At 49.2% G+C, this 25,920-nt stretch overlaps 1 protein-coding gene across 7 annotated transcripts in view; it reads right to left on the bottom strand.

Annotated features, from left to right (window-relative positions):
- The window catches only part of jph2 (junctophilin 2), a 184,639-nt gene that overhangs the window by 40,344 nt on the left and 118,375 nt on the right, over positions 1-25,920 (bottom strand). For all 7 annotated transcript variants that reach the window (XM_038803221.1, XM_038803222.1, XM_038803220.1 and 4 more), the window contains one exon: positions 430-548. In XM_038803221.1, coding sequence (XP_038659149.1) covers positions 430-548 — 119 coding nt within the window. The remainder of the gene's footprint in view (positions 1-429; positions 549-25,920) is intronic.

The raw sequence follows: 25,920 nt of genomic DNA, 5'->3' as shown, positions 1-25,920 counted from the left end.
TCAGAAAATCCTTCCAGCCCCTACCATCCCGCAGAATCATTGGGGCCATTGACTTCATGAAGGCTTTTGAAAAATATAATTCAGAGGCAGATAATTTTCATTCTAATCTAAATGTAAGTAATAAATATGCTTTTTAATTCTAAACAGGATCTGGAAAGCCTGGATTTTCTCTTGTAGTCTAATTGTTCACTCTGAGAACACAGCTTGTTAAACAAATCATATGTTACATAAAACACTGCACGACTTATTTCGAAGATAAGAAGCCATGCAAGGAGAATGTGCTGTTCCACCCATTGAGCTCTAGCATATTAATCTGGTATTTCAGTTTTTTGAACAGTTCCCTGATTTCCTATGGAAGAATCTACTTCTGTTTTCAGTTATTTTCTTATGTGCAGAATATCGTATAGCATTTTAAAATCATAAAAATACCTGGCTGGTAAAAGGTTGGAGACAGCTCTCTGGCGATCGCCCTCGCAATACTGGATTCATTGCTTGCAGCCTGTGAAGCGTGATCTGCTGCTTCAGCCTTTGTTTTTGCATGTGAAGATCTGAAAGGAAACAGTAAAGGTGCTTAGAGACTGAGATTTAATGATTTAAAGCACAGAATATAGTTTAAAACATAAAATTCTATTCTTGACTAAATCACTGCCATTTTCAATATCATCGAATGGATGTCAAGAAGTTGACATTGTTTATAAAATGTTTGCACTAAAATGCAATACTCATCAATCCCCATTATTCCATTGTAACTTTGTTTTTATTGACTTTCGTCTATTCTGGAGTGGAGCTTAGGTAACTCACTGCAGCTTTTCCTTGGAAGCCAGAAATGAGGTTATCATGTGTGGAGTTGTAGGTCCAAACAAATATGATGCCAGTTCTAGGCACAGACCACTGGGAAAACATTGTAAAATCTATTTTGTTTTCGTAATAATAATATTGTGTGGCCCTAAGTTAAAATTACTGCCAACAGTTCACTTTCAGTCAGAGTGATTTAATGAACTAGCCCAATTTTTCATAATGGTTCATATATATATCAACACTTCCAAAGTTTTACTCTATTAAGCTATTTTTAAAATAATTTAGTACAAAGGTTAAAAATACATCACACATAGAGGCCACTAACATGTTAATTATTATTTATTCCTCTTGATACAGCTATTTTCACAAACAGAATTGCCTTAACTTGTTTTACATTTTTATTTTCCGAAGTTTTCAAATGAATTGTGAGGTTGGGCTGGATTCTCCGCAGCCCGACGCCGAAATCGTGTCCGGTGCCGGGGCGGAGAATCTACTTTCGCGCATGGAATCGGGACCAGCGCCGATTCCCCGATTCTCCGGCCCCCAAAAAGTAGCGTTCCCGGGAAGTATGCCGCGCCGCGTATCCACTAACTACGGCCATTGCTGGAGGCCCGTCCCACCCCCAACTGGATGAAGTCCCCACGGTGTAGATCTAATGTGGTCCTACCGTTCGGAATATTCGCATGGCGGCTGCAAACTCAGTCCGCGACCACCATGGTCGGGGACGGGCCAATCGGATGGCCGGGGTGGGGGGGGGGGGCTCATACGGGACCGGGCTATTTTTGGGCAGGCGGTCCGGGTCAGGTGCGCAGCCGATTGGGTGCACTATGTAGGAGGTACAGCTCCGTGATCTGAGTCCACCATTTAGCACTGCGCGGTCGCTGGAGGCCGCTGCCATGCGAATGCGCGGCCTCTGACCCGGAGGTGTGGGGGCCGATATCTGCAGCTAAAGCTGCTAGATTCACGATGGGTCCCTGCTAGCCCCCTGCAAGGCTATGAATATGCTGCCTTTTGATGCCAGTTTTACTGGCATGAAAGGCCACAGTTTTTACGACGACGTGGGGGTATAATCCCTGAAACGGAGAATCCAGCCTGTTATCTTTTTTGTAGCTCCAGTTGCAGAGTTGATGAAGAGAACAATGGATTACTGTTCAATGGGTTTGAGTTCATAATGCAGCATTAGCTGGCATCCAGAATTACTAACCTAAGTGTGGAGGCTTTTACAAGTACAGGTGTTGGAGATGGAATTATTTTAATGGAATAAACTGGGCAAACATGATGGGTGGAATCTTCCTGTCCCTCCGGCAGCAAAAAGCTTGGCAAGTGGGGAAATTAATTTGGTGGGAGGCCAAAACTCATTATCCTGACAACGCAATAAAGTTTAGTAACTAGGTTCTTGGGACTTTAAAGCAGGTCGAGCTTCCTGACGAACAGGATGTGAAGCCCTTTTGCATGTATTAGCATGTCATGCATGTGCATCAAAAGGCCACATCACCAGAAATTAGCTCCCCCTTCACATTAAGCTACCCACCAGTGTGAAATTAGAATATTCACATTTATTCACAAAATATAAGTGGTGTACACCTAACGAGCTTTACTTCTTCCACGACTTTGAAGTGTGAATAGACGTTTGTAATATCCCACAGAGGACCTACGGGGTGAGAATGCTTCTTTTCCCCGTGCTTCTTTTGGAGTAAAAGCTGCTTCCCTAAGGATGGGGGGCGCGATTCTCTGCTCCCCATGCGGCCTGGAGAATCGCGGGAGGGCCCCCCGACATTTTTTACGCCCCCCCCGGCCCCCCCCCCCGCGATTCCCCCCCCCCGCGATTCCCCCCCCCCCCCCCCCACCCCGCTCGTAAAAATCGCCACTCACCGTTTTTCACGGCAATTCTCCGAGCCCGATGGGCTGAGCGGCCGGCCCTTCACGCCCGTTTCACGACGGCGGCAAACACACCTGGTCGCTGCATTCGTGAAATGGCCGCCAGATTCCCGTTTGGGGCATCTAGGGGCCCGATTGGGACGTGAGCACCACGACTGTGCTCGGGAGGGGACAGGGCCCGCGATCGGTGCCCACCGATCGTCGGGCCAGCGTCCAAAATGGACGCACTCTTTCCCCTCCGCCACCCGGCAAGATCAAGCCACCACGTCGTGTCGGGCGGCTGAGGAGAAAGACGGCCACTGCGCATGCGCGGGTTCGTGCCAGTCTGCGCGATGAAGTCAACCCGGCAACCCACACATGCGCGGATGACTTCACATTCTCGGCGTGACGAAGTCGCTGCCGAGAAAAATGGAGGCCCACTCCTAGCCCCCCGGGTGGGGGTGAATTAGGTGAGGGGAGCGGGCTCCGAGGCCATCGTGAACACGGCCGAGGTTCACGACGGCCTTCACGAATTTGGCCCCCTGCGGAGAAGTCCGCCCGGGATTTCTCAATTACCCAGTGTTTATAAGGTCAGCCAATAAGGCACCGACCAAGCAGGAACCTTCTTTAGCCTTCTCACAAGTCTTAACCTCTTGACTCAGATGGGGCGCCGGTAGGCCAAGCTGAACAAAGGCTGGACACAGGAGGCAGGCTAAGGGGGGGGGAAGAGTGGAGAAGAGGCTGAACATGGCAGGCAGGCTAAGTGGTAGAAGAGAAGAGCAGAGGCTGGACATGGGAGGCTGGTTAAGGGGAGGGCAGGGTGGAAGAGTGGAGCGAAGGCTGGACAAGGGAAGGGTGGAAGGGAGGGTGGCTGACCAGGGACGGAAGACAGATTGACCGGGCAGGAAGAGAGCCTGTCCAAGGAAGAAAGACAGATTGTCCAAGGCAGGGAGGGAGCTTGACTAGTGATGGAAGATGAACTGTCCAGGGGCAGGATAGGAGGCAGCGTGGGAATGTGAGTTTGCAGCAACGTGGGACAGAGGGAAGAGCCTTGATTGTTGGGCCTGGAGGTCTGTTATTTGGTGGGGATTGAAATTTCCAGCAGGGATGGTGGGAGAGAGATGGTCCCAGAGAGCAGGAATGTACTATCGACATTGGGGTCCTGGGGATTGAACTGAAGGTACTGGACAGCAGAGGAAACAGTCACAGTGAGAGGGGGACTGGGGTGTGGTAGGATGGCAGGTCCAGGGTGATAATAAGGTAGCTGAAGGTTTCTTGAGGTATTCATGGGGTATTCATGGGAACGGATAAAACAGTTGGTTCTGATAAGAGGGGTGAGGTGCAGGGCGAGCGTGGGGACTATAACAGGAATAGACTCGGCAGACAAGGCATATGGAGGATGATGGTTATAAACGTTAGGGTAATGGAAAGAGTTCTAAGGGTGACAGAAGGGAGAGGAATGGCTGTATTGGGTGGGTTAAAGATGATGGGGAGATGTTGATGGGTGGCAGGAAGGGTCGAAGTGGAGTGAATCTCGAATGTCATGCGCACCATTTTGGGATTCACAGTTATGCAGCCCGCCACTCTGAAACTGCGATCCCTCGAAGTGAGCGGAGGGTCTTTTCAGGTGGATGACTGAATGAGAACCATGCTCAGTTGTGTTCCCCTTTCTATGGTGAATCCCACATGGCAGCTGGACTCACGAATCTCATAACATTGAGATCCCATCAATGTCTGGAGCTGCAATGAATTCTGTGAGATTTGCCATCTGCTGCTGTCAGAAGTAGGGAGGTGGATGCCTCCAAGGTGCACAGTTGATGGATGCTAACAAAATCCCGACTCCAAACCTCCATTCTCCTGGATGAACGATCCTGGCTGAAAAAGGCTCAAGTGCAAAGTCTTTCTATGCTGCCATGGTAACGGTCTTCTTAGAGTCCTGAGCATAATGGAAACAAACTGAATAATGTCTAAAGGAGAGTTAGTTCTCGCACATGGCTGCCATCACCCTGGTCAAAAGGCAATGGCTCCCTGCATAGACATATATGAATAGGAGGAATACTCATCTCTGTTCAGGATATCCTTCACCTCTCGCAGGGATGGGATGGGAATGCCATGTCTAGATGAAAGTGAGGCACAGGGCTTAGCACTGGTTTAGTGCCTCTGTGGAGATGGAAAACGTGAATGGAATATGCTCAATAGATTGAGTTCTGCATGTCATTCACACCCTTGCCTTGCCCAGGATTAGATGATGCAGGCTCCAGACAGCCCTCCTTTACTACTGCCTCTCGTCCAGATGAAAAGGAGGAGGGACGAGTGCAGGTTGGCACAGAGCCAGGAGGAGTTACAGTCTGAGCCACAACAGGCAATGGGTTTCAAGAAGGTCAGGATGCTGGCGACCAGGGGCCAGTGCAACAGCAGACATTGACCTGACCACAGGTATATTGCAGGTAGTGCAGCCATCTATAGATGAGTGAAAGCCAATGCTAGCGGCACCTTAGAATGTCCCAGATTGTGATTGCACATTTTGGAGTTCACTGACTAGGAGTGCCTTACCTGCACTATGGGTTTCTAAGTAACAAACACTCCAGACCCGCCCACTCACAGAGACTCTGACAAATGTCAACCCTAAATGGCCTTAGTATTAGTGAGAGACTGGTCTCCCACTCTGGACATCACAACCATGGTAAACACCTTTCTTGCATGGATGCTACAGAGCCCTGTTAAAAGATGCTGATTCTCCACATGGATAGCCTCACAGTCCTTGAAGCAGTCCAACACACAACAGGGCCATTTTATTCTCTCTCACCTCATGTACTAAGACCCTGATCCTTCAATGAGGTCCAGTGCTCTTTGGTTGCAAACGTCTATTGCAACGTTTGAAAAGGATGTATGCAAGACAAACAAGTCTCTAAGTTTCAATCAACTGCGCACACATCTCCTTAAACCTATCCCTTCAGGGAACTGCATTTTTAATTTATCCTAGTTTGTTGATTTAGTTTATTTGATTAATGCAAAAAAGCATTAATCCTACTTACTCTCTTTTGCAGTTAAAGCTAGCTTGCCCGTTAACCTCCTTACTTACTTCATCTGCACGTTAGCTCAAAATAACAAATCAACAAGGAAGGCCATTAACAATTCGACATGTCGACCACAGCTTTTTCCAGACATGTTGGGAACCCGTTGCTTTTCTATTGCTCATAAGATAATGTAGAGCTTCACTCTTTTAACCCTGAAACTGTATCTAGTGTTTCTTGCCACTTACATAGCATGTTTAACTCCCTCTGAGTATTCCTTAACAGTCCAAAGATGTGCAGGTTAGGTGGATTAGCCACAATAAATTGCCCTTTATTGCCCAGGGATGTGCAGGTTCGGTTGTGGGGTTACGAGGATAGAGGGGAGTGGGCATGGGTAGAGTGCTCATTCAAAGGGTCAGTGCAGACTCGATGGGCCATTGGCCTCCTTCTGCACTTTAGGGATTCTATGATTCTAACATTCTCCTATATCTCATATCAGGGCAATAACAGCAGGAAATGCAATAACCTTGCTGAACACATTTTAAAGCTTAAAACATGGCGAGCTAGAAGTAATGGCTTGCAAGATGTGTGCCTAGCATGCAGACTCACAAATTGATGGCCTGTGCTTAATCATGAACATGTGGGATTATAAAGTAATTACTATGTTGATAATATGAGAAAACTAAATATATATCATTCTCAGATTCTGATGGGAACCCAAATTCAATACCCTTACATGCCTGCGACCATTGTAGCAACGAGCAGCAAGATGGAATCCAGGAAGCTTACAAACTGTATTTTTTAAATTTAGAGTACCCAATTCATTTTTTCCAATTAAGGGGCAATCTAGCATGGCCAATCTACCTACCCTGCATATCTTTGGGTTGTGGGGGCTATCATAATATACATCTATGTATATAATGGAGTGCAGACAGGCAGTGATTGACACACAGGATGACCAGTAAGCACACAGAACAGAGCAGCCAATCACCAGACAGGACACGACCACTATAAAGCCAGAGGGCACCAGTGTTCCTGCTGTCTCGGGACCAAGCCTCTGAGACAGTCAGAGCTCGTGAGCTAGCCAGTGCAAACACCATGTGGTAGCTAGTAAGTCTGGTCAGGCTAGTACCAGGTCTCCAGTCAAGTCAGTATAGTGTCAACCCACAGTTGAACATGTATAATAGTTTAGATGTTAAATAAAATCGTGTTGCATCTCATCAAGTGTTGGAAGTCTGTCTCTCGCTATACTGCATCAAGTGCAGTCCACATCGACCCAGCCTGCCCAACACATCAGGGGCAAAACCCATGCAAACACAGGGAGACTGTGCAAACTCCACATGGACAGTGACCCAGAGCCGGGATCGAACCTGGGACCTCAGTGCCGTGAGGCAGCAGTGCTAACCACTGCGCCACCGTGCTGCTCGAACATATATATTTTAAAGTGACAAAACTAAAATCAATTGTTGTACACTCACACCACCAATGCATCTTCAAAACTTTATTTTTCTTGTCTTATTACCACATGTAGTTGCAGCTCCAACATCTGCAGCTGAGGTGGAGGCAACCTGCTGACTGTTATGCCCTGTTGACTGTGATGACTTTGGTGGGTGCCCTCTGGTGGCCTGAGGCTGAGACACCCCTGGCCTGCTCAGGTGTAGGTGCACCCTCCTTGCCCTGACCTGCTAGAGGCAATGGGGTCACAGGAAGAGGGGAAGTGGAGTGGCAGTGTTTCCTTGGTGTGTCCTGGGATGAAACCTCCAGGATGACTATCTGGCACTATTCCTCCCTTGGAGACCTGATAGCATCTCCCTGATTCTTTGAGGAGAATCGATGCCTGGAGGGAGGTTGAGGTGCCCCCTCCCTCTCTCACCTAGCCTCTTCTGCATTGCATCCATGGCTAGAGCGATTGAGTTCAGGTCCAAATATATATCTGGCAGCCACTGTGTTCTGCTGGACTTGAATCTCCAAGGCAATAGCCACCCTTGCCTTGGAGGCTGCCAAGTGTTGGCATTCCAGAGCCACAACACAGTGTAGCCATCTGGGATGGCCACTTCCAGAATACAAAATGGATGATCGCAATGACTGTAGGGAAATATGGACAATGTTAAGAAAGCAAGCAGGCAAAGAGCCTGTATGCATATTGAGAAGGCAACTCCCAGACAAGACTGAAACAGGTCAATTAACATATTGATGGCCGAAAGGAAACAAAGGAAAGACACTCAAGCAACCGATCGAGCACCAGACACCCCGGCACCAGTTCCCTAAACCAAAAGCGTAAACAAAGCCTGGCCAACGGCCACCTAGGACATGCCCAGCTATCAGGGCGCCCACCCCTTTATTGGTCAAGATCAATACAAGTGATCAAGATACGGTCCAATTGATTGAGGCCAAGTTCAAGGCCCCCCAAAAAGCACGCGAAGCCCCTTCGTGAATAAGAAGCCCCCGAGAGAGAATCGCTCTCTTGGACTTGGCTCTCAAAGCAGAGAGACCCGTACACCAGCTGCACAAGAAGCAAGTCCAAGGTCAATGCTCACTGTCAGACGGATGACCTTAGCTGCTCTCCTGTTACCTCTTCGAACCCAACAGCCTCAGATCCGAACAGCGGCCATTGTTCCTCTGACTGAGTGGGCACCCAAAATTAAGTATAGGCGTTAGCATCAGAGATAGTTTAGTTTGTAGTATTTTGTGCATGAGTAAATATTACTGTGTGTGTAAATAAATAGTATTGACTTTGAACTAACTAACTGGTGCATTGGTTCTTTGATCAGTATTCGGGTTTGAATCTTGTGGCGGTATCGAAAGATACCTGGTGACCCTAGAGAAAACGTAATTAGGATTAAGGAAGGCGACCATATTGACCGCTGTATTTATAACCAGATAAATATAGCAACACACACCATGTTGAAAGATTGCTCCAAACTTTGGCCTGTATGGGCCTCTGGCATCTCTGCCTGTTGCTTCCCCATCTCTTAGGACCATGACCAGGGACTTGTTATCTGCATGGGGCTGAGCAGGGGCCTGGTCTCCAGTAATCCTTGGGTATCAGAGACCTTGGAGAATGTCACTTCCTCTGCCAGCTGTAGACCCATGTCAGTGATGTGCTCACCAGAGAATGACCCGAGCCTAGTTTGGAATATGCATCTGACATGACTGTATCTGTGTTGACGCAGGTGGAGACTGTGAAGGTGCATCCTCCAAGGTATTTTCCTCAGAGATGGGGTTGGAAATGGAGCTGTGATTGGTCTCCGTTCTTGCCTCCCTCTTTTCCTGCTGGTATCTGAAAAGGAAAAGTGTTTAGTTTCTGCCTAAGCAAGCTCCTTAATTCAATCAATATGCCACCCTGTGGCCACATCTGACAACAGCAGTTTGGAGACATCCTCACTTACTTCCTGGGAGTGTCCAATCTTGCCTTCACAGCCAGGTACTCCTGTCCGGTTAATTCAGTGACCTGCTCCTGAAAAGGAGTCATATCTCGATGTCTTGGTCCGGTTTCTCGTACAGTGGACAGGTAGAAGGACTGATTGTCATTCCTATAGGTGCATGTGCAATTTAGGAACATATATGCCTATTATAGCAGCTCCTGATCACTCCACAGTAAGTGATTAAGAAGCAACTGATAGAACATTGGGGGCATGAATTGGTTGCCATACATTCAGTGCACATGTCCCATCTGCTGCTGAATCCTGCAAACCAAACTCTTGCATTCACCACTTTTACTGCTTTATGTCCGAGTGTCAGGTTACAGTGAGTATACTTACCTGACAGAATGCAGTGGATCGATTATCCTCTTCCTGCATTACTGAGTGGTTCATTGATGGGCCATGAGCTAACATCCGCACTAATCTCCACCTGTCATCAGACAGGAGGGCCTCCGGCTGCAATCCCTGGGAGACAGCATCTCCCTTTTCTGGATGGCTGGCAGAGAGTCTCCAGGGAAGTTTCACTGAGCCATGGGGCCACACATTGTTGATCTGCAATATGCTTGAAGAGCTGAGGGCATTGCTGGGTGGAGCCCAGAAAGGCAGTGAGTTTGGAAAAGCTTTGAAAGAGAGAGGAGCTGAGTTCTGATCTGCCTGACTCTGAGTCCACAATTCGTTCCAAGTAGGATAGTTTAAAAAAAGAGTAATAATATTTTAAAGAAGAGCAGTCTTGGATGAAGACAAAGAAGAGGCTGAAAAATTCTAGTTGAAGCAGCTAGTTGAAATATTCAGCCAGAGTCTGAAGGCGTTCCAACCAGAACCAAATCTGTTTTATAAAGCAAGTATGACTCTATGCCCTGCTAATTTCAAGATGGATTAAGAGATGTATATTTATTTTCTTGTTGTTTAATGGGAAATTGCATAGTTGTGACAGGTAATTGCAAGCCGTTCTTTTCAAGTGTGAAGTTATTGTAGATATACTGGCAGCACAGGAGCACAAGGGCAGCAAGGTAACACAGTGGTTAGCACTGTGGCTTCACAGCGCCAGGGTCCCACGTTCGATTCCCGGCCAGGTCACCTCACCGGGTCCTCACACTGGCTGAACTTTTATATCAGAGATGGGGTTTTGGTTTCCTGGATAATTGGGGCTCATTCTGGGGTAGGTGGGACCTCTACAAACAGGATGGTCTTCACCTGAACCAGGGGGGTACCAATATCCTGGGAGGGAGATTTGCTAGTGCTCTTCGGGGGGGTTTAAACTAATTCAGCAGGGGGATGGGAACCTAAATTGTAGACCCAGTGTACAGGATGTTGAGAGTAGTGAGGTCAGGGATAGGGTTAAAAGTTCGAAAGAGGGCACCGGCAAGCAGGACGCTGGTTTGAAGTGTGTCTACTTCAACGCCAGGAGCATCCGGAATAAGGTGGGTGAGCTTGCAGCATGGGTTGGTACCTGGGATCTCGATGTTGTGGAGATTTCGGAGACATGGGTAGAGCAGGGACAGGAATGGTTGTTGTAGGTTCCAGGATTTAGATGTTTCTGTAAGAACAGAGAAGATGGTAAAAGAGGGGGGGGGTGTGGCATTGTTAATCAAGGAAAGTATTACGGCGGTAGAAAGGACGCTTGAGGACTCGTCTACTGAGGCAGTATGGGCCGAGGTTAGGAACAGTAGAGGAGAGGTCACCCTGTTGGGAGTTGTCTATAGACCTCCGAATAGTCCCAGAGATGTAGAGGAAAGGATTGCAAAGATGATTCTTGACAGGAGCGAGAGTAACAGGGTAGTTGTTATGGGGGACTTTAACTTTCCAAATATTGACTGGAAATACTATAGTTCGAGTACTATAGATGGGTCAGTTTTTGTGCAGTGTGTGCAGGAGGGTTTTCTGACACAGTATGTAGACAGGCCAACAAGGGGCGAGGCCACATTGGATTTGGTACTGGGTAATGAACCCGGCCAGGTGTTAGATTTAGATGTAGGTGAGCACTTTGGTGATAGTGATCACAACTCGGTTATGTTTACTTTAGCAATGGGCAGGGATAGGTATATACCGCAAGGCAAGAATTATTGCTGGGGGAAAGGCAATTATGATGCTATTCGGCAAGATTTAGGAGGTATAGGATGGGGAAGGAAACTGCAGGGGATGGGTACAATCGAAATGTGGAGCTTTTTCAAGGAACAGCTACTGCGTGTCCTTGATAAGTATGTACCTGTCAGGCAGGGAGGAAGTTGTCAAGCAAGGGAGCCGTGGTTTACTAAGGAAGTTGAAGCACTTGTCAAGAGGAAGAAGAAGGCTTATGTTAGGATGAGACATGAAGGCTCAGTTCGGGCACTTGAGAGTTACAAGTTAGCCAGGAAGGACCTAAAGGGAGAGTTAAGAAGAGCGAGGAGAGGACACGAAAAGTCGTTGGCGGATAGGATCAAGGAAAACCCTAAGGCTTTCTATAGGTATATCAGGAACAAAAGAATGACTCGAGTAAGATTAGGGCCAATCAAGGATAGTAGTGGAAAGTTGTGTGTGGAATCAGAGGAGATAGGGGAAGCATTAAAATATTTTTCATCAGTGTTTACACTGGAGAAAGACAATGTTGTCGAGGAGAACACTCAGGTTCAGTCGACCAGGCTAGATGGAATTGAGGTTCAAAAGGAGGAGGTGTTAGCAATTTTAGAAAATGTCAAAATAGACAAGTCCCCTGGGCCAGATGGGATTTATCCTAGGATTCTCTGGGAAGCCAGGGAGGAGATTGCTGAGCCTTTGTCCTTGATCTTTATGTCGTCTTTGTCGACAGGAATAGTGCCGGAAGACTGGAGGATAGCAAATGTTGTCCCCTTGTTCAAGAAGGGGAGTAGAGACAACCCTGGTAATTATAGACCTGTGAGCCTTACTTCGGTTGTGGGTAAAATGTTGGAAAAGGTTATAAGAGATAGGGTTTATAATCATCTTGAAAAGAACAAGTTGATTAGCGATACTCAACACGGTTTTGTGAAGGGTAGGTCATGTCTCACAAACCTTATTGAGTTTTTTGAGAAGGTGACCAAACAGGTGGATCAGGGTAAAGCTGTTGATGTGGTGTATATGGATTTCAGTAAGGCGTTTGATAAGGTTCCCCACGGTAGGCTATTGCAGAAAATAAGGAAGTATGGAATTGAAGGTGATTTAGCGGTTTGGATCAGTAATTGGCTAGCTGAAAGAAGACAGAGGGTGGTGGTTGATGGCAAATGTTCATCCTGGAGTTCAGTTACTAGTGGTGTACCGCAAGGATCTGTTTTGGGGCCACTGCTGTTTGTAATTTTTATAAATGACCTGGAAGAGGGTGTAGAAGGATGGGTTAGTAAATTTGCAGATGACACGAAGGTCGGTGGAGTTGTGGATAGTGCTGAAGGATGTTATAGGATACAGAGGGACATAGATAAGCTGCAGAGCTGGGCTGAGAGGTGGCAGATGGAGTTTAATGCGGAAAAGTGTGAGGTGGTTCACTTTGGAAGGAGTAACAGGAATGCAGAGTACTGGGCTAATGGCAAGAATCTTGGTAGTGTAGATGAACAGAGAGATCTCGGCATCCAGGTACATAAATCCCTGAAAGTTGCCACCCAGGTTAATAGGGCTGTTAAGAAGGCATATGGTGTGCTAGCCTTTATAAGCAGGGGGATTGAGTTTCGGAACCACAAGGTCATGCTGCAGCTGTACATAACTCTGGTGCGGCCGCACCTGGAGTACTGCGTGCAGTTCTGGTCACCACATTATAGGAAGGATGTGGAAGCTTTGGAAAGGGTTCAGAGGAGATTTACTAGGATGTTGCCTGGTATGGAGGGAAGGTCTTACGAGGAAAGGCTCAGGGAATTGAGGTTGTTTTCGTTAGAGAGGAGAAGGCTGAGAGGTGACTTAATAGAGACATATAAGATAGTCAGAGGGTTAGATAGGGTGGACAGTGAGAGTCTTTTTCCTCGGATGGTGATGACCAACACGAGGGGACATAGCTTTAAATTGAGGGGTGAGAGATATAGGACAGATGTCAGAGGCAGTTTCTTTACTCAGAGAGTAGTAGGGGTGTGGAACGCCCTGCCTGCAATAGTAGTAGACTCGCCAACTTTAAGGGTATTTAAGTGGTCACTGGATAGACATATGGATGAAAATGGAATAGTGTAGGTCAGATAGGCTTCAGATGGTTTCACAGGTTGGCGCAACATCGAGGGCCGAAGGGCCCGTACTGCGCTGTAGTGTTCTATGTTCTATGTTCTATCAGTGCTAAATAAGCTACCCCACCAATGGGTAAGGGAAATTATCATCCCCAGCTGGATATGTCCTATGCAAGTTATTGCACCATATTTCTTTCCATTCTCATCAATCTTTTAGTGTTCTAAAATGCCAATGCACATTCAATGGAACTTGATGTAGGGAATTTGCAGTTCACAAATACCCAATATCAGAACTAATCTACGTTTTCCCCATTAAGTCAAATAATCACGTTCAGGGAAACTCAAGGGAAAATATTAACAGGTGAATAGGACACTCAGTAGAGTGGCTACCTCTGCCATTCTATGCTAATTCAACATTCTTACAATAATGCAGCTCTTTCGTGCGGTGGCCCCATGTCTGGTTGATGCTTTGTTACCACAAAGCTTTTATTAAGAACTTCCAGCTCACTGAGACTTCAGGCAAATCCAAATAAAGCAATCAGCTTTGAAAACTCTGCTCACATTTTGCCAGTTGACAAACTTCTCCACAGTAGCTGTGACATTCGAAAATCACTGTGCACCGTGGCTAGCACTGCTGTCTCACAGCACCAAGGACCCGGTTCAATTCCAGCCTTGAGTCACTGTCTGTGTGGAGTTTGTATGTTCTCCCGTGTTTGCATGGGTTTCCTCTGGGTGCTCCGGTTTCCTCCCACAGTCCAAAGATGTGCGGGTGAGGTGGATTGGCCTTGCTAAATAGTTCCTTAGTATCCAGGGATGTGCAGGTTATGTTATAGAATTACAGGGATAGGGGTGGACTAGGGAGTGGACATGGGTAGAGTGCTGTTTAGAAGTGTTGGTGCAGACACGATGGCCGAATGGCCTCCTTCTGCACTGAAATGTGCTCCTTCAGAACTGAAACTAGTCATCACTGCAGTGGTTTTTACAATACTATAGATCATAGTGATTCTACATTTTAAAAGAATCAACAGCATGCTAATCAAACAGCCCATAACATTCTAAGAAAAAATTGCCCGGGCTGGGATTCTCTGAGCCCACGCCGGGTCACGAGAATCCGGCCACGCTGCTCTGACGCCGGGCCGCTGATTCTCTGGCAACGGGAAATCAACACCAAACGTGCCCGTGCAGTCACCACGGCGCCTGTCAGGGGCCATTGAAAGCAGCCCCCGCGGTGATTCTCCATGCTTGACGGGCAGAGTGCCCAACAAGTTTCGCCGGTGTGGTTTATATATGGTCTCACCCGGTGGGACCTTGGCGTTCTGGCTGTGGGGGCCATCCTGGTGGGGCGGGTGGGGGGACTTCGACTCCAGGATGGCCAGGTCTGTGATAGGGGGCTACCGATCGGCGGGCGCGCTCATTCCGGGGGAGGGGGGTGGTCTATGTTCCTCCGCGCCCGGCCCTGTAGGGCTCCGCCATATTGCGCAGGGGCCGGCGTGGAGACGGCAACCCTGCGCATGCACCGGCACAGAGACGGCCGTCGCACGCATGCGTGGGCCTGCGCTAGCCATACAGGGCCGACCTTCGGCACTAGAGCACCGCACGGCACTCAGGCGCAATACTGGCCCCCGAAGAAGAAGAGAATTACTGGGCCTGGAGGTCCGTTGATGCCGGCGTCGCTCGCACCTGTTTTGATGTCGACGTCAACACTTGGCCGAGATATCGCAGAATCCCGGCCCCTATCTCCCTGTGCGAACGGATTTTAAAAAAAATTCGAACTGCAGCTTTGTTAAAAATTTATCATTTTTTTCTTGGACCATACACTACGTTTGTATCAAGTTTTGTTGAAATCTATCAATTATTCTTGAGGTATATTGTTTACAGACAGAATAATAGGGGCAACCTCTTCCTGCCTCGAATGACTGAAGCAACAAATAGCCAGAAAACAGCAAATTGATATTGCATTTTCGCCTAACAATAATTAATTACATTTATTTTTTGAGAACAACTCTTGACAAGTATTTTTGCTCCATTCCTTTACTTGAGGAGAGGGTGTCTAGATCTCTTTGTTGTGCTGTAGAACTGAGCAGTATATACAAACAGCTCTAGGTGACAAATAGGGACATTACGGTTTTCGTTTCATGAAGTTTTTAAATTTAAGTAGAATAAAAATTCAATCTATTTTAACTAAAATTTGAAATGAAGGACCATGGATAGTAGGGAATGGCATTAATTAAAAGTGTATTTGATTAATGGAACAGCTGATATAAAATGTTAATACATGCTGTTCAACAGCCAGTAGTCTGGTTGACCCTTAAGAAAATAGTGAGCTATTGGGAAAATCCATGATAAAAGATTTAGTTTGTTCAAAAATGAAGGCACGAACAAATAGCAATTTTCACACATTAACACCTTACCTCCTATATTATGTTAAACACTAAACTTGTTCTTTTACTTTAAAAAATATATAATCGTAAAAACCACTGCAGTGATGACTAGTTTCAGCTCTGGCAAAAGCACCTAAATTTTATGGGTGAACTTGAACTCACATAATCCATATCTCATCTTGAACACCGATGAAAAACAAACCTATTTCATCGAAAAAAGTTGTATTACTTGCCAATGTTTATAAAAGATAGAAGTTGACATGCAACAGTGCTTTATTCTTTCTTTTCAAAAGGGAATCTTAGCCCTAGTGGAGCAATATTATTTCATTGCTTTTATAAAAAGATTGGAGAGCACAGAGGAGACCGTTCAACCCACTCTACTTGCTAAATCTATCCAATTGGTCTCACTCACCTGCTCTTTCCCCATAGCCCCCTGATTAATTTCCTTTTTTTTTAATTTAAAGAACCCAATTATTTTTTTCCAATTCAGGGGTAATTTAGGCAAATCCATCTAACCTGCAGATCTTTGGGTTGTGGGGGTGAAACCCACGTAGACACAGGTAGAATTTGCAAACGCCACACAGATAGTGACCCGGGACCGGGATCGAACCCGGGTCCTCGCCACCATTGGCAACAGTGGTAACTGCGCCGCCGTGCCACCCGATTCATTTCCCCTTCAAGTATTTGCCCAATTCCCATAAGAATGTCACTACTAAATCTCCTTCCACTTCCCTTTCAGGAAGTGGGCACAATTCTCTGGCCTTGTAGCACTCTCGCTTGAGTGTAACAAGGCCGGTAAATAACGGGAAAGAAGGAAATTGAGAACCGCGCCGGGTGTCAAGCCGTTTACAATGCAACTAGCCCGTTCCTGTAGGCAAGACCAATTATCACCACTTGAGCCCTATTTCTATATAATTAATGGGAGCCACCCCATATCCAACACCCTCCCACCATTCAGCAGCCTCCGCTGCAAGTGGTCACACTGGCGCCGATTAGAACTCCTTTTGAAAAACGTGAACATGGTGGATGGGCTGCTGCGGAGACAAGGAAGTGAGCAGACATCTTCGCTCACAGGCAATGAGCCCAGGGACACTGGGCTTGCTGCCCCTATGCTTGGGGAGAGGGGGCCACCTTGGGGGTCTGAGAGTATCGGGGCTGGGGGTGTGTCTGCGGGGCAGTGGGCCAGGGGTGCGGACTTATGCAGATCCGCCATGCCAATCCCTGGATGATTTATTCCTCTACCGGTGGCAACCAAGCCCCGACCTGTCTGCCCCACCAACCACCCATAACTACCGACCATCCATAACCCACTTACCGCGGAGGCCTCTGGCCGTGCTCCTGAAGGCTAATGCTAATAGGGAATTGGAAATCATGGTGAAATGAGCACTTCACCCATCCCAAGTAGATTTTCGTATGTGGGCAGGCCATGTAGCATGTGGGCTCATTGCCCAGCATTCCAATCACGTTGATGCAGGACACTGCTTGAACACTGGGCGAGGCAGCCAACGTCCTATCACCCAGGGGATGGCCACCTGTGTGCACATGTCCGTGGCCGCGTGTGCATGCGCAGGGCGTGTCAGGTGGGTATCAAGTATCTGTGGGGGATGGGGAATGGGATTGGTAGCCGGCCCGCATCACGGAACAAAGAGCCAGAGGCGTCATGCTGGTCGTGTTGTGGGTATTTTAATGTTCCTTGTACAAGTGTACACCACTGCTCTGCTCTCCCAATGGTGCCACCCCACTATCCCCACCCTCCCTCCCTTGCAAATCCCTCACAAAGCCCCCTACCCCTTGTGGTGATCCACTGTGTAATTGTGTGTGTGTCTATATTAGGGGATGTACAGTAGTACCTATACTACAGGTTCGCCGGTAGCCCCTGCCGGCTAGCTCCGCCCATAAGGAGCCATATAAATATGCAGTTCTCCTGAGCAGCCATTCTACCAGCTGCAGTCGGAGGATAGACATCTAACTGTAATAAAGCCTCTATTGTACCCATTCGAGTCTTTAGTACGATTGATAGCGCATCAATTTATTACAGTTAGATTTTCCGCGTCATGGACATCAGGATCAAACCAGATCGCTTGCAGCTGGATCCGCACTCGCCAGAAAGGACTTTACTCACTGGCTGGCTTGCTTTGAGGCCTATATCAACTCAGCGACCCCCGAGCCGACGGAAGCTCAGAAAATCCAGGTTCTCTACTCAAGGTTGAGCTCCAACGTGTTCCCGCTGATGCAGGATGCACCGAATTACACAGGCGCCATTGACCTCCTTAAAGAAAACTACGTCCAGAAGACAAAAGCTCTATTAGCAAGGCATGTACTCACCACTCGCGTACAACTACCTGGTGAGTCGATTGAAGACTTCTGGCGGGCCCTTATCCCTCTCGTACAGGACTGCGGCTGCCAGGCCGTCACGGCCATGGAACATTCCAATCTCCTCATGCGTGATGCATTCGTGACGGGGATTGCATCGGACCCCATCCGGCCAGGCAACGACTGCTGGAAGGGGCCGCGCTCAACCTAACGGAGACGAAAGCTTTAGCGCTCTCCATGACGGTCGCTTCTCGTAATGTCCAGTCCTACCCCGCTCGCTGCGTGGCCCACCCATCCTACCCCTGGTGGACCCCGCAACCAACCCCCGCCCGACTGGGGCCACTCCTGCCCAATATGCCTGCGCTGCCCGCCACACCGCACACTCTGGGGGTCCCCGCTGCTACTTCTGCAGCCAACAGAAGCACCCCCACCAGCGCTGCCCAGCCCGCACCGCAACCTGCAAATCCTGCGGCAAGAAGGGCCACTTTGCGGCGGTGTGTCAGGCCCGCGCAGTTGCCGCTATCGCGCCCGAGTTCGCTCCCTTCCCCCAGCAGATCGCACAGTGGGCGCCGCCATTCTCTGCTCCCGGGGCCACGTGCAACCAGTGGGCGCCGCCACCTTCTCCCCCCAGGTCCACGTGCGGCCCATGGGCGCCGGCATCTTGCACCTCCCCCACAACGTGCGCTGCATGGGCGCCGGCATCTTGTCCCGCGGCCGCAACGTGCGCTGCATGGGCACCGCCATCTTCTCCCCCACAGGTCCTTCGGACGTCGCCATCGCCACCATTTTGTCTCCCCCTCGGGACTGGACCGCTGGACCCGGGTCGCTGCCGCTCCTCATCAGACTCCTCGGAAGACCGCCCGCTGCTTGCCTCCATGTCGCTGGACCAATCCCGTCCTCACAACCTGGCCATCGCTTCGACGACGGTGCTAATCAATGGCCACGCGACCTCCTGCCTACAAGACTCCGGGAGCACCGATAGCTTCATCTACCCGGACACGGTAAGGCGCTGCTCCCTCGCAGTCCATCCCACCAACCAGTGGATCCCCCTGGCCTCCGGATCCCACTCTGTCCCGATCCGAGGTTTCTATGTGGTCAACCTCACCCTGCAAGGCATTGAATTCAGCGGTTTCCGCCTGTGCGTTCTCCCCAATCTCTGTGCTACACTATTACTGGGCCTGGTTTTTCAATGTAACCTCAAGATTCTCACCCTCAAATTCGGTGGGCCCCTACCCCCACTCACCGTTTGCGGCCTCACGACCCTCAAGGTTGACCCTCCCTCCCTCTTTGCCAATCTGACTGTGGATTGCAAGCTCGTCGCCACCAGGAGCAGACGGTACAGCGCCCAGTACAAGGCCTTCCGTGTCGCGTCTTTTCGTCCGACGTCATTTCGTCCAACGACACTTCGTCCACGTCTTTTGGTCCAACGTCTTTTTGTCCGCCCGTCTTTTGGTCCAACGTCACTTCGTCCAATTAACCAATTGCAAATCAACTCCGTATAAAAGCATTTAATTGATAGAAAGCAGGCACAATACAGCAAGTGAATTTAATTGCTAAAATGCAAGTAATTGATGAAATTCAAGTAAAATGCAAGCTTAAAAATGCAGTTAAAAAGTTAAAAAATCTAAAAATGCAGTTAAAAAGATCTAAAAGTTTACTACTGATGAATTCCCGAAATTACTTAAAATTGATGTAAATTGTGAGCAACATTCCTCAAGAAATCAATTTTCGCTGTGGGATCATATTCAACGACCAATCTTTTGAGGCGTTCAGTTATTTTCTTATATCGCATACATGAAGTCGCCTGATTCCCCCGAAGAATTTGAGCCTTTTTGCCTATTATTAACCCTTCCTCTTCCTTCAGAGTTTTGATTAACCTCCAGATATTCAAATGAGCTCCACCCGCCGAACGCTTTATCGCAGAATGAAACCCCTCAGCAGCATTATTTGTTCTCAGTAGATCTTGTAGAACACGCTGATTAACATTCCATACAGCTGTCGGGAACGTAGGTGTTTCTCTCCTTCGTCTGGCACCACGTCCTCTCACAATGCCTATGTAAGTCAAGTCGAAGTAAACGATGAATTCAGCAGGTATTTCTTCATCGTCTATCAAATCTTCATAAGCCTCTTCGACATCTTCAACGGGGAGGAAAGCTAATGCTGAAAAACATCGAATTTTAAGACAGAATTCAGAGTCTGTCTTGTATTTTTCTTTGAGGCCTAAATCGGTAATTTTTCGAAACACAGATTGGCTCAAATGAAACAAACATGCCACGACAGATGCATTAAGGAATGATGAATTAATTGCCTTGTGAACTGCAGCTTCGAAATCTGCCATGATATCAATCGGATCTGCATCAGGTTGCATAATTTTCAATTGGTCAAAGAATAATTCGTATGTCTGCTTCCTTTTATTCGGCAGTAATGCAAAGACCCGTGGTAGACTGCTACCTTTAACTTGTACATGAATGCAGAACAGTTGAAACCACTGTTGTGGCACAATCTTGAATGTTCCATCACATGCCCAATGACGATATGATGCTAAATCCTGAAGAGCACTTTCTGATGCGAATACTAGTAAGCGCTGTTGATCCTCGACGCCCGAATCGAACCTCAGAAACTGCTGGCCATTGTCAAGCTTGCAATATTTGTCAGGTATTTCAAAACCGTGTCTAGCCGCTGGATTAGCGGGAAATCCAAAATTTTTTTGTCGGCACCTTTGAATAGTCTTTGAGACGACGGGCAGCCTTGGGAGTTGAGAGCAGGTATTTTCTGATAGCTGCGTAAACTTGGCTGCTAGTATGCTACGCGAACTTGCTGCTATGTTTTCCACTGCTTCATGCTTTATTTCTGCAACTGCTTTTCTAGCATTTAACGAATCGACATCAGCTGGATGAAGGTGCTCATTAGAGAAATAAATAATTTTAGGCTCATTGTTTTCCGTGACCGTGTGAATCCGCACTGAACATAGCCTTCTTTTCTCACATCTCCAGTATTCTTTTCCTAGGTTTGCATTGCTCGAATGAAAATCGTAGATATAGTTATTTCCATCAGCCACCTTCCGTTTACTCTTCGTTGACACAATGAACTTTGCCATTTCGGGATGGGCGAATTCGGGATTAGAAAAGAGACAGATAATATCTATCCTTTAACGAGGCTCGTTAAAGGGGAGAGAACGATAATAACTATCCTTTAACGAGGCTCGTTAAAGGAAAGAGGCCGGTAATAAAGATCCTTTATTGTATATTATGTGCATTAGAGAAGATTTCCATGTACAAAAGTTAAAGTGGAGTGGAGTGCTACTAAGCAAGTTACTAAAAGTCAAGTTACAAAAAGTCTTTGACAAAAAAAATCATCCAGCAAAAACACGTAAAAAGTCACAAAAAATCTTTGACGAAAAAAATCACCGGACAAAATGACGTTGGGCCAAAAGACGGGCGGACAAAAAGACGTTGGACGAAAAGACGTGGACGAAGTGTCGTTGGACGAAATGACGTCGGACGAAAAGACATAGCACCAGGCCTTCATCAGGTCCGAGGTCCAGCGGCTGCTCCGGGAAGGTATTATCGAGGCCAGCAATAGCCCCTGGAGAGCCCAAATGGTAGTGGTTAAAACTGGGGAGAAACACAGGATGGTCGTGGACTACAGCCAGACCATCAATCGGTACATGCAGCTCGACGCGTACCCCCTCCCTCGCATATCTGATATGGTCAATCAGATTGCACAGTACCGCGTCTTCTCGACGATTGACCTTAAATCCGCATACCACCAGCTCCCCATCCGTAAATCGGTCCGTCCATACACCGCCTTCGAGGCGGACGGTCGCCTCTATCAATTTCTTAGGGTTCCCTTCGGCGTCACTAACGGGGTCTTGGTATTCCAAAGAGAAATGGACCGAATGGTTGACCGGTATGGACTGCGGGCCACGTTTCCGTACTTAGATAATGTCACCATCTGCGGCCATGACCAGCAGGACCACGAGGCCAACTTTGCAAATTTCTCCACACCGCATCTCTCCTGAACCTCACTTACAACAAGGAGAAGTGCGTGTTCAGCACCAACCGCTTGGCCATCCTCGGCTACGTAGTCCAAAACGGACTTCTGGGGCCCGATCCCGACCGCATGCGCCCCCTCATGGAGCTCCCCCTTCCCCACTGCCTGAAGGCCCTCAAACGCTGCCTGGGGTTCTTCTCCTATTACGTCCAGTGGGTCCCACAATACGTGGACAAGGCCCGCCACCTGATACAGTCCACTCAATTTCCCCTCACGGCCGAGGCACAACATGCCTTCACCCATATTAGAGCAGACATAGCCAAGGCCGGGATGCGTGCAGTAGATGAGACACTGCCCTTTCAAGTAGAGAGTGACGCTTCAGATGTCGCCCTTGCCACCACTCTAAACCAGGCAGGCAGACCCGTGGCATTCTTTTCCCGCACCCTCCATGCCTCCGAAATTTGACATCCGTCTATTGAAAAGGAGGCCCAAGCAATCGTTGAAGCGGTGCGGCACTGGAGGTATTACCTGGCCGGCAGGAGATTCACTCTCCTCACTGACCAGCGGTCAATAGCCTTCATGTTCAACAACATGCAGCAGGGCAAGATCAAAAATGATAAAATCTTGAGGCAAATCGAGCTCTCCACCTATAATTACGAGATCTTGTACACCCAGCAAGCTCAACGAGCCCACAGACGCCCTCTCCCGAGGTACATGTGCCAGCGCGACAGCCTTTGCCATCCAGGGGTCACTCTGTTGTACCACCTCATCAAAGCCCGCAATCTGCCCTACTCCGTCGAGGAAGTATGGACAGTCACCAGAGACTGCCAGGTCTGTGCGGAGTGCAAGCCGCACTTCTACCGGCCAGACCACGCGCGCCTGGTGAAAGAGTCCCGCCCCTTTGAACGCCTCAGCGTGGATTTCAAAGGGCCCCTCCCGTCCACCGACCGCAACACTTATATCCTTAGTGTGGTCGATGAATTCTCCAGGTTCCCATTCGCCATCCCATGCCCGGATATGACGTCTGCCACTGTCATCAAGGCCCTCGACTCCATATTTGCTCTGTTCGGTTTCCCCGACTACATCCACAGCGACAGGGGATCCTCATTCATGAGTGATGAGCTGCGTCAGTTCCTGCTCAGCAGGGGTATCGCCTCCAGCAGGACGACCAGCTACAACCCCCGAGAAACGGGCAGGTAGAGAGGGAGAACGGGACGGTATTGGGGGCCATCCTGCTGGCCCTACGGTCCAGGAACCTCCCAGCTGCTCACTGGCAGCAGGTCCTCCCGGATGCACTGCACTCCATCCGGTTGCTACTGTGCACTGCCACGAATAACACACCCCATGAACGTGTCTTTACCTTCCCTAGGAAGTCCACATCCGGGATGTCGCTCCCGACATGGCTCGCAGCTCCAGGACCGGTTCTATTACGGGGCATGTCCGACTCCACAAGGCGGACCCCTTGGTGGGCAGAGTACGCCTGCTCCACGTAAACCCCCAGTATGCCTACGTCGAGTTCCCCGATGGCTGCCAGGATACGGTCTCGCTCAGAGACCTGGCTCCCTCGGGTGCCACTCCCACTCCCACACACCTCCCCATCCACGCGCCACCCGCGTACCCAGCCCCACCAGGTCCATCCCTCCTTCCCCTGCCCACGCTAGAGGACGAGAAAGATTTCGGCACGCTCCCGGAGTCATCCAGCTACTGGCCAGCACCAACACCGCCAGCACCAACACCGCCAGCACCGATGCCGTCGACGCCGCCATCGCCTGTACAGACATCGCTACCACTGTTACATAGCTCCCAGCGAACCGTCAGACCACCGGACAGACTTAACCTCTGACGGGCACTGGGTCACAAGATGGACACATATTGTTTCTCCCTCCCCTCTGTAAATAATTCACAATTCTGTATATAGTTCCACGCCACCCCTGCCGGACTCATTTTTAACAGGGGGTGAATGTGGTGATCCACTGTGTAATTGTGTGTGTGCATCTATATTAGGGGATGTACAGTAGTACCTATACTACAGGTTCGCCGGTCGCCCCTGCCGGCTAGCTCCGCCCACAAGGAGCCGTATAAATATGCATGAGTTCTCCTGAGCAGCCATTCTACCAGCTGCAGTCGGAGGATATACATCTAACTGTAATAAAGCCTCTATTGTACCTATTCAAGTCTTTAGTACGATTGATAGCGCATCACCCCTCCAACGCACACTCCATTTCTTAGCCCCACTTACCCCACTGCCACCCCAGTGCCCTCAGTGATCCTCGATGTGCTTTTCCTTCCTTGTGGTACTGCGACATCTAGGTGTAACCCAGGATGCACATCAAAGGTGGAGGCAGCCAGCTGCTTACCTCATTCCGTGGCCTTCAATACCTTTTGCGGCCGTCCTCTGGGGGTGGAGGGCCCCGCCGCACTTGTTGGCAGTACATGCACAACCGTGCTGCCCTGTTCCGCGGAGGTGCTGGCTGTGAGAGGCATCCACAACAGAGGGGTGGAACTCAGGGGATAGTGGCCACCATCGCTAGTCCATAGCTTGGGTCCGGGTTGCCACCCAGCGCCCCCTCCTCCTAGTCGGTGCCCATAGGGCCCCGGCGGACCTCGGGAGGCAGGGACAGCTGGTTCGAGCCCTGGCTTGAGCTCCTCCATTATCTCTGGGTGAACCTGTTAGAGGCTCAGCATCTGACTAGGACCCACCAGCTGGGTGCTGGGATCCAGAAGCCTCCCCGAACTGCTGTCTCACCTGGGGGTTCCTGCCCCCAACTGATGTGCATCAGCAACTGTGTGGTGCTGACTAATTTGTCCTCTAGGAGCCTGTCCACTAACATATCCCACCGAGATGTATGTATCTGCACTGGTGGAGACAGGGCATGACAGCTGTCACCGACTGCGGCAACCTCCGAGCTCTCCTCCAAGGTGGTCTCATGGGAAGCAGGGGAGTGGCCACCCCGGATGTGCTGGCGCCGTCGGCTGTAGGATCTGTGGGAGACTGAACACGTGGTATGTGAGGGATGGGTCAATCTGTCTGGCAGTAACAATTCACATGTGACAGTCCATCCGGGTAGAGCCCGGTGGCTTCTCTCCTCTGCGACATGTGCCGGCCTCCGCATTTGATGGCCGCTCTGTCCGCAGCCAAGGCAGTCACCTCCAGGGCCCGTTCTTCGAATGTCGTGAGGATTCTTACGTCCGGCACCCCTCCACCAGTCTGGACCCTCTCCTGGCGATTGTGGGAGAGCTTCTCCTGCAGCGACACAGAGAGAACATCATTGACCTTACATGGGGTTCACAGTGCTGGGTGAGTGGGTTGGGGTGAAGGGAGGGGGGTGTGAAGGGTGGGTTTGGGGGTGGGCTGGTCGCGTTGGGGGGGGCGGAAAGTTATGGGGGGGTGGGGTCAGGGGGTCTGTGTCAACTCACCCTTGCTGACCTGTGTAGGTCACTAACCTTCTTGCGGCACTGGAGGCCAGTTCTCCTGGTCACACTATCCGAGCTTAAGGCCACTGCCACTTCATCCCAGGCGGTACTGGCTGCCCGCTGGGGCTCATCTCCGGGACCCTTGGGGGAATAGGATGTCCCTCCTGGCCTCCACTACATCTCGGATCCTTTCCAAACCTTGTGGCGTGTCGTCTCGGCTGCGAACTGAGTGGTGTCGGTAGTGCAAGTACTGTTTAAGTGCTGCTCAACCTTGTAAGCAGGGAGATTAGCAGTCACTTTCCCAGCAAATCGGCTGTCAAGCATTCATTTACGGAGTGGAGCCCTTGAGACTTCATTAAGTGGACCAATTAGCACTGAATAGCATTGCCAGTCTCGCTGGGCCAAGCGTCGGGAGGTTTGTGGTAGTTCCCGCTCGCTACCACACTTAGAAAGTTTCCGGAGAATCGCGCCCGGTGTATTCCAGATCCCAACAACTCAATATGCAAAACATTTTTCTCATATAGCTTCTGGTTCTTTAGCTGCCCATTTTAAATTTGTGTCCTCTCGTTACCCTTTTGCCACCAGAAACTCAGTT

This window comes from Scyliorhinus canicula, chromosome 7 (assembly GCF_902713615.1).
Source record: "Scyliorhinus canicula chromosome 7, sScyCan1.1, whole genome shotgun sequence".
Taxonomy (NCBI): Eukaryota; Metazoa; Chordata; class Chondrichthyes; order Carcharhiniformes; family Scyliorhinidae; genus Scyliorhinus; species Scyliorhinus canicula.
The sequence above is the reverse complement of the archived record's forward strand: the minus strand, read 5'-3'. Positions and strand labels throughout refer to the sequence as shown.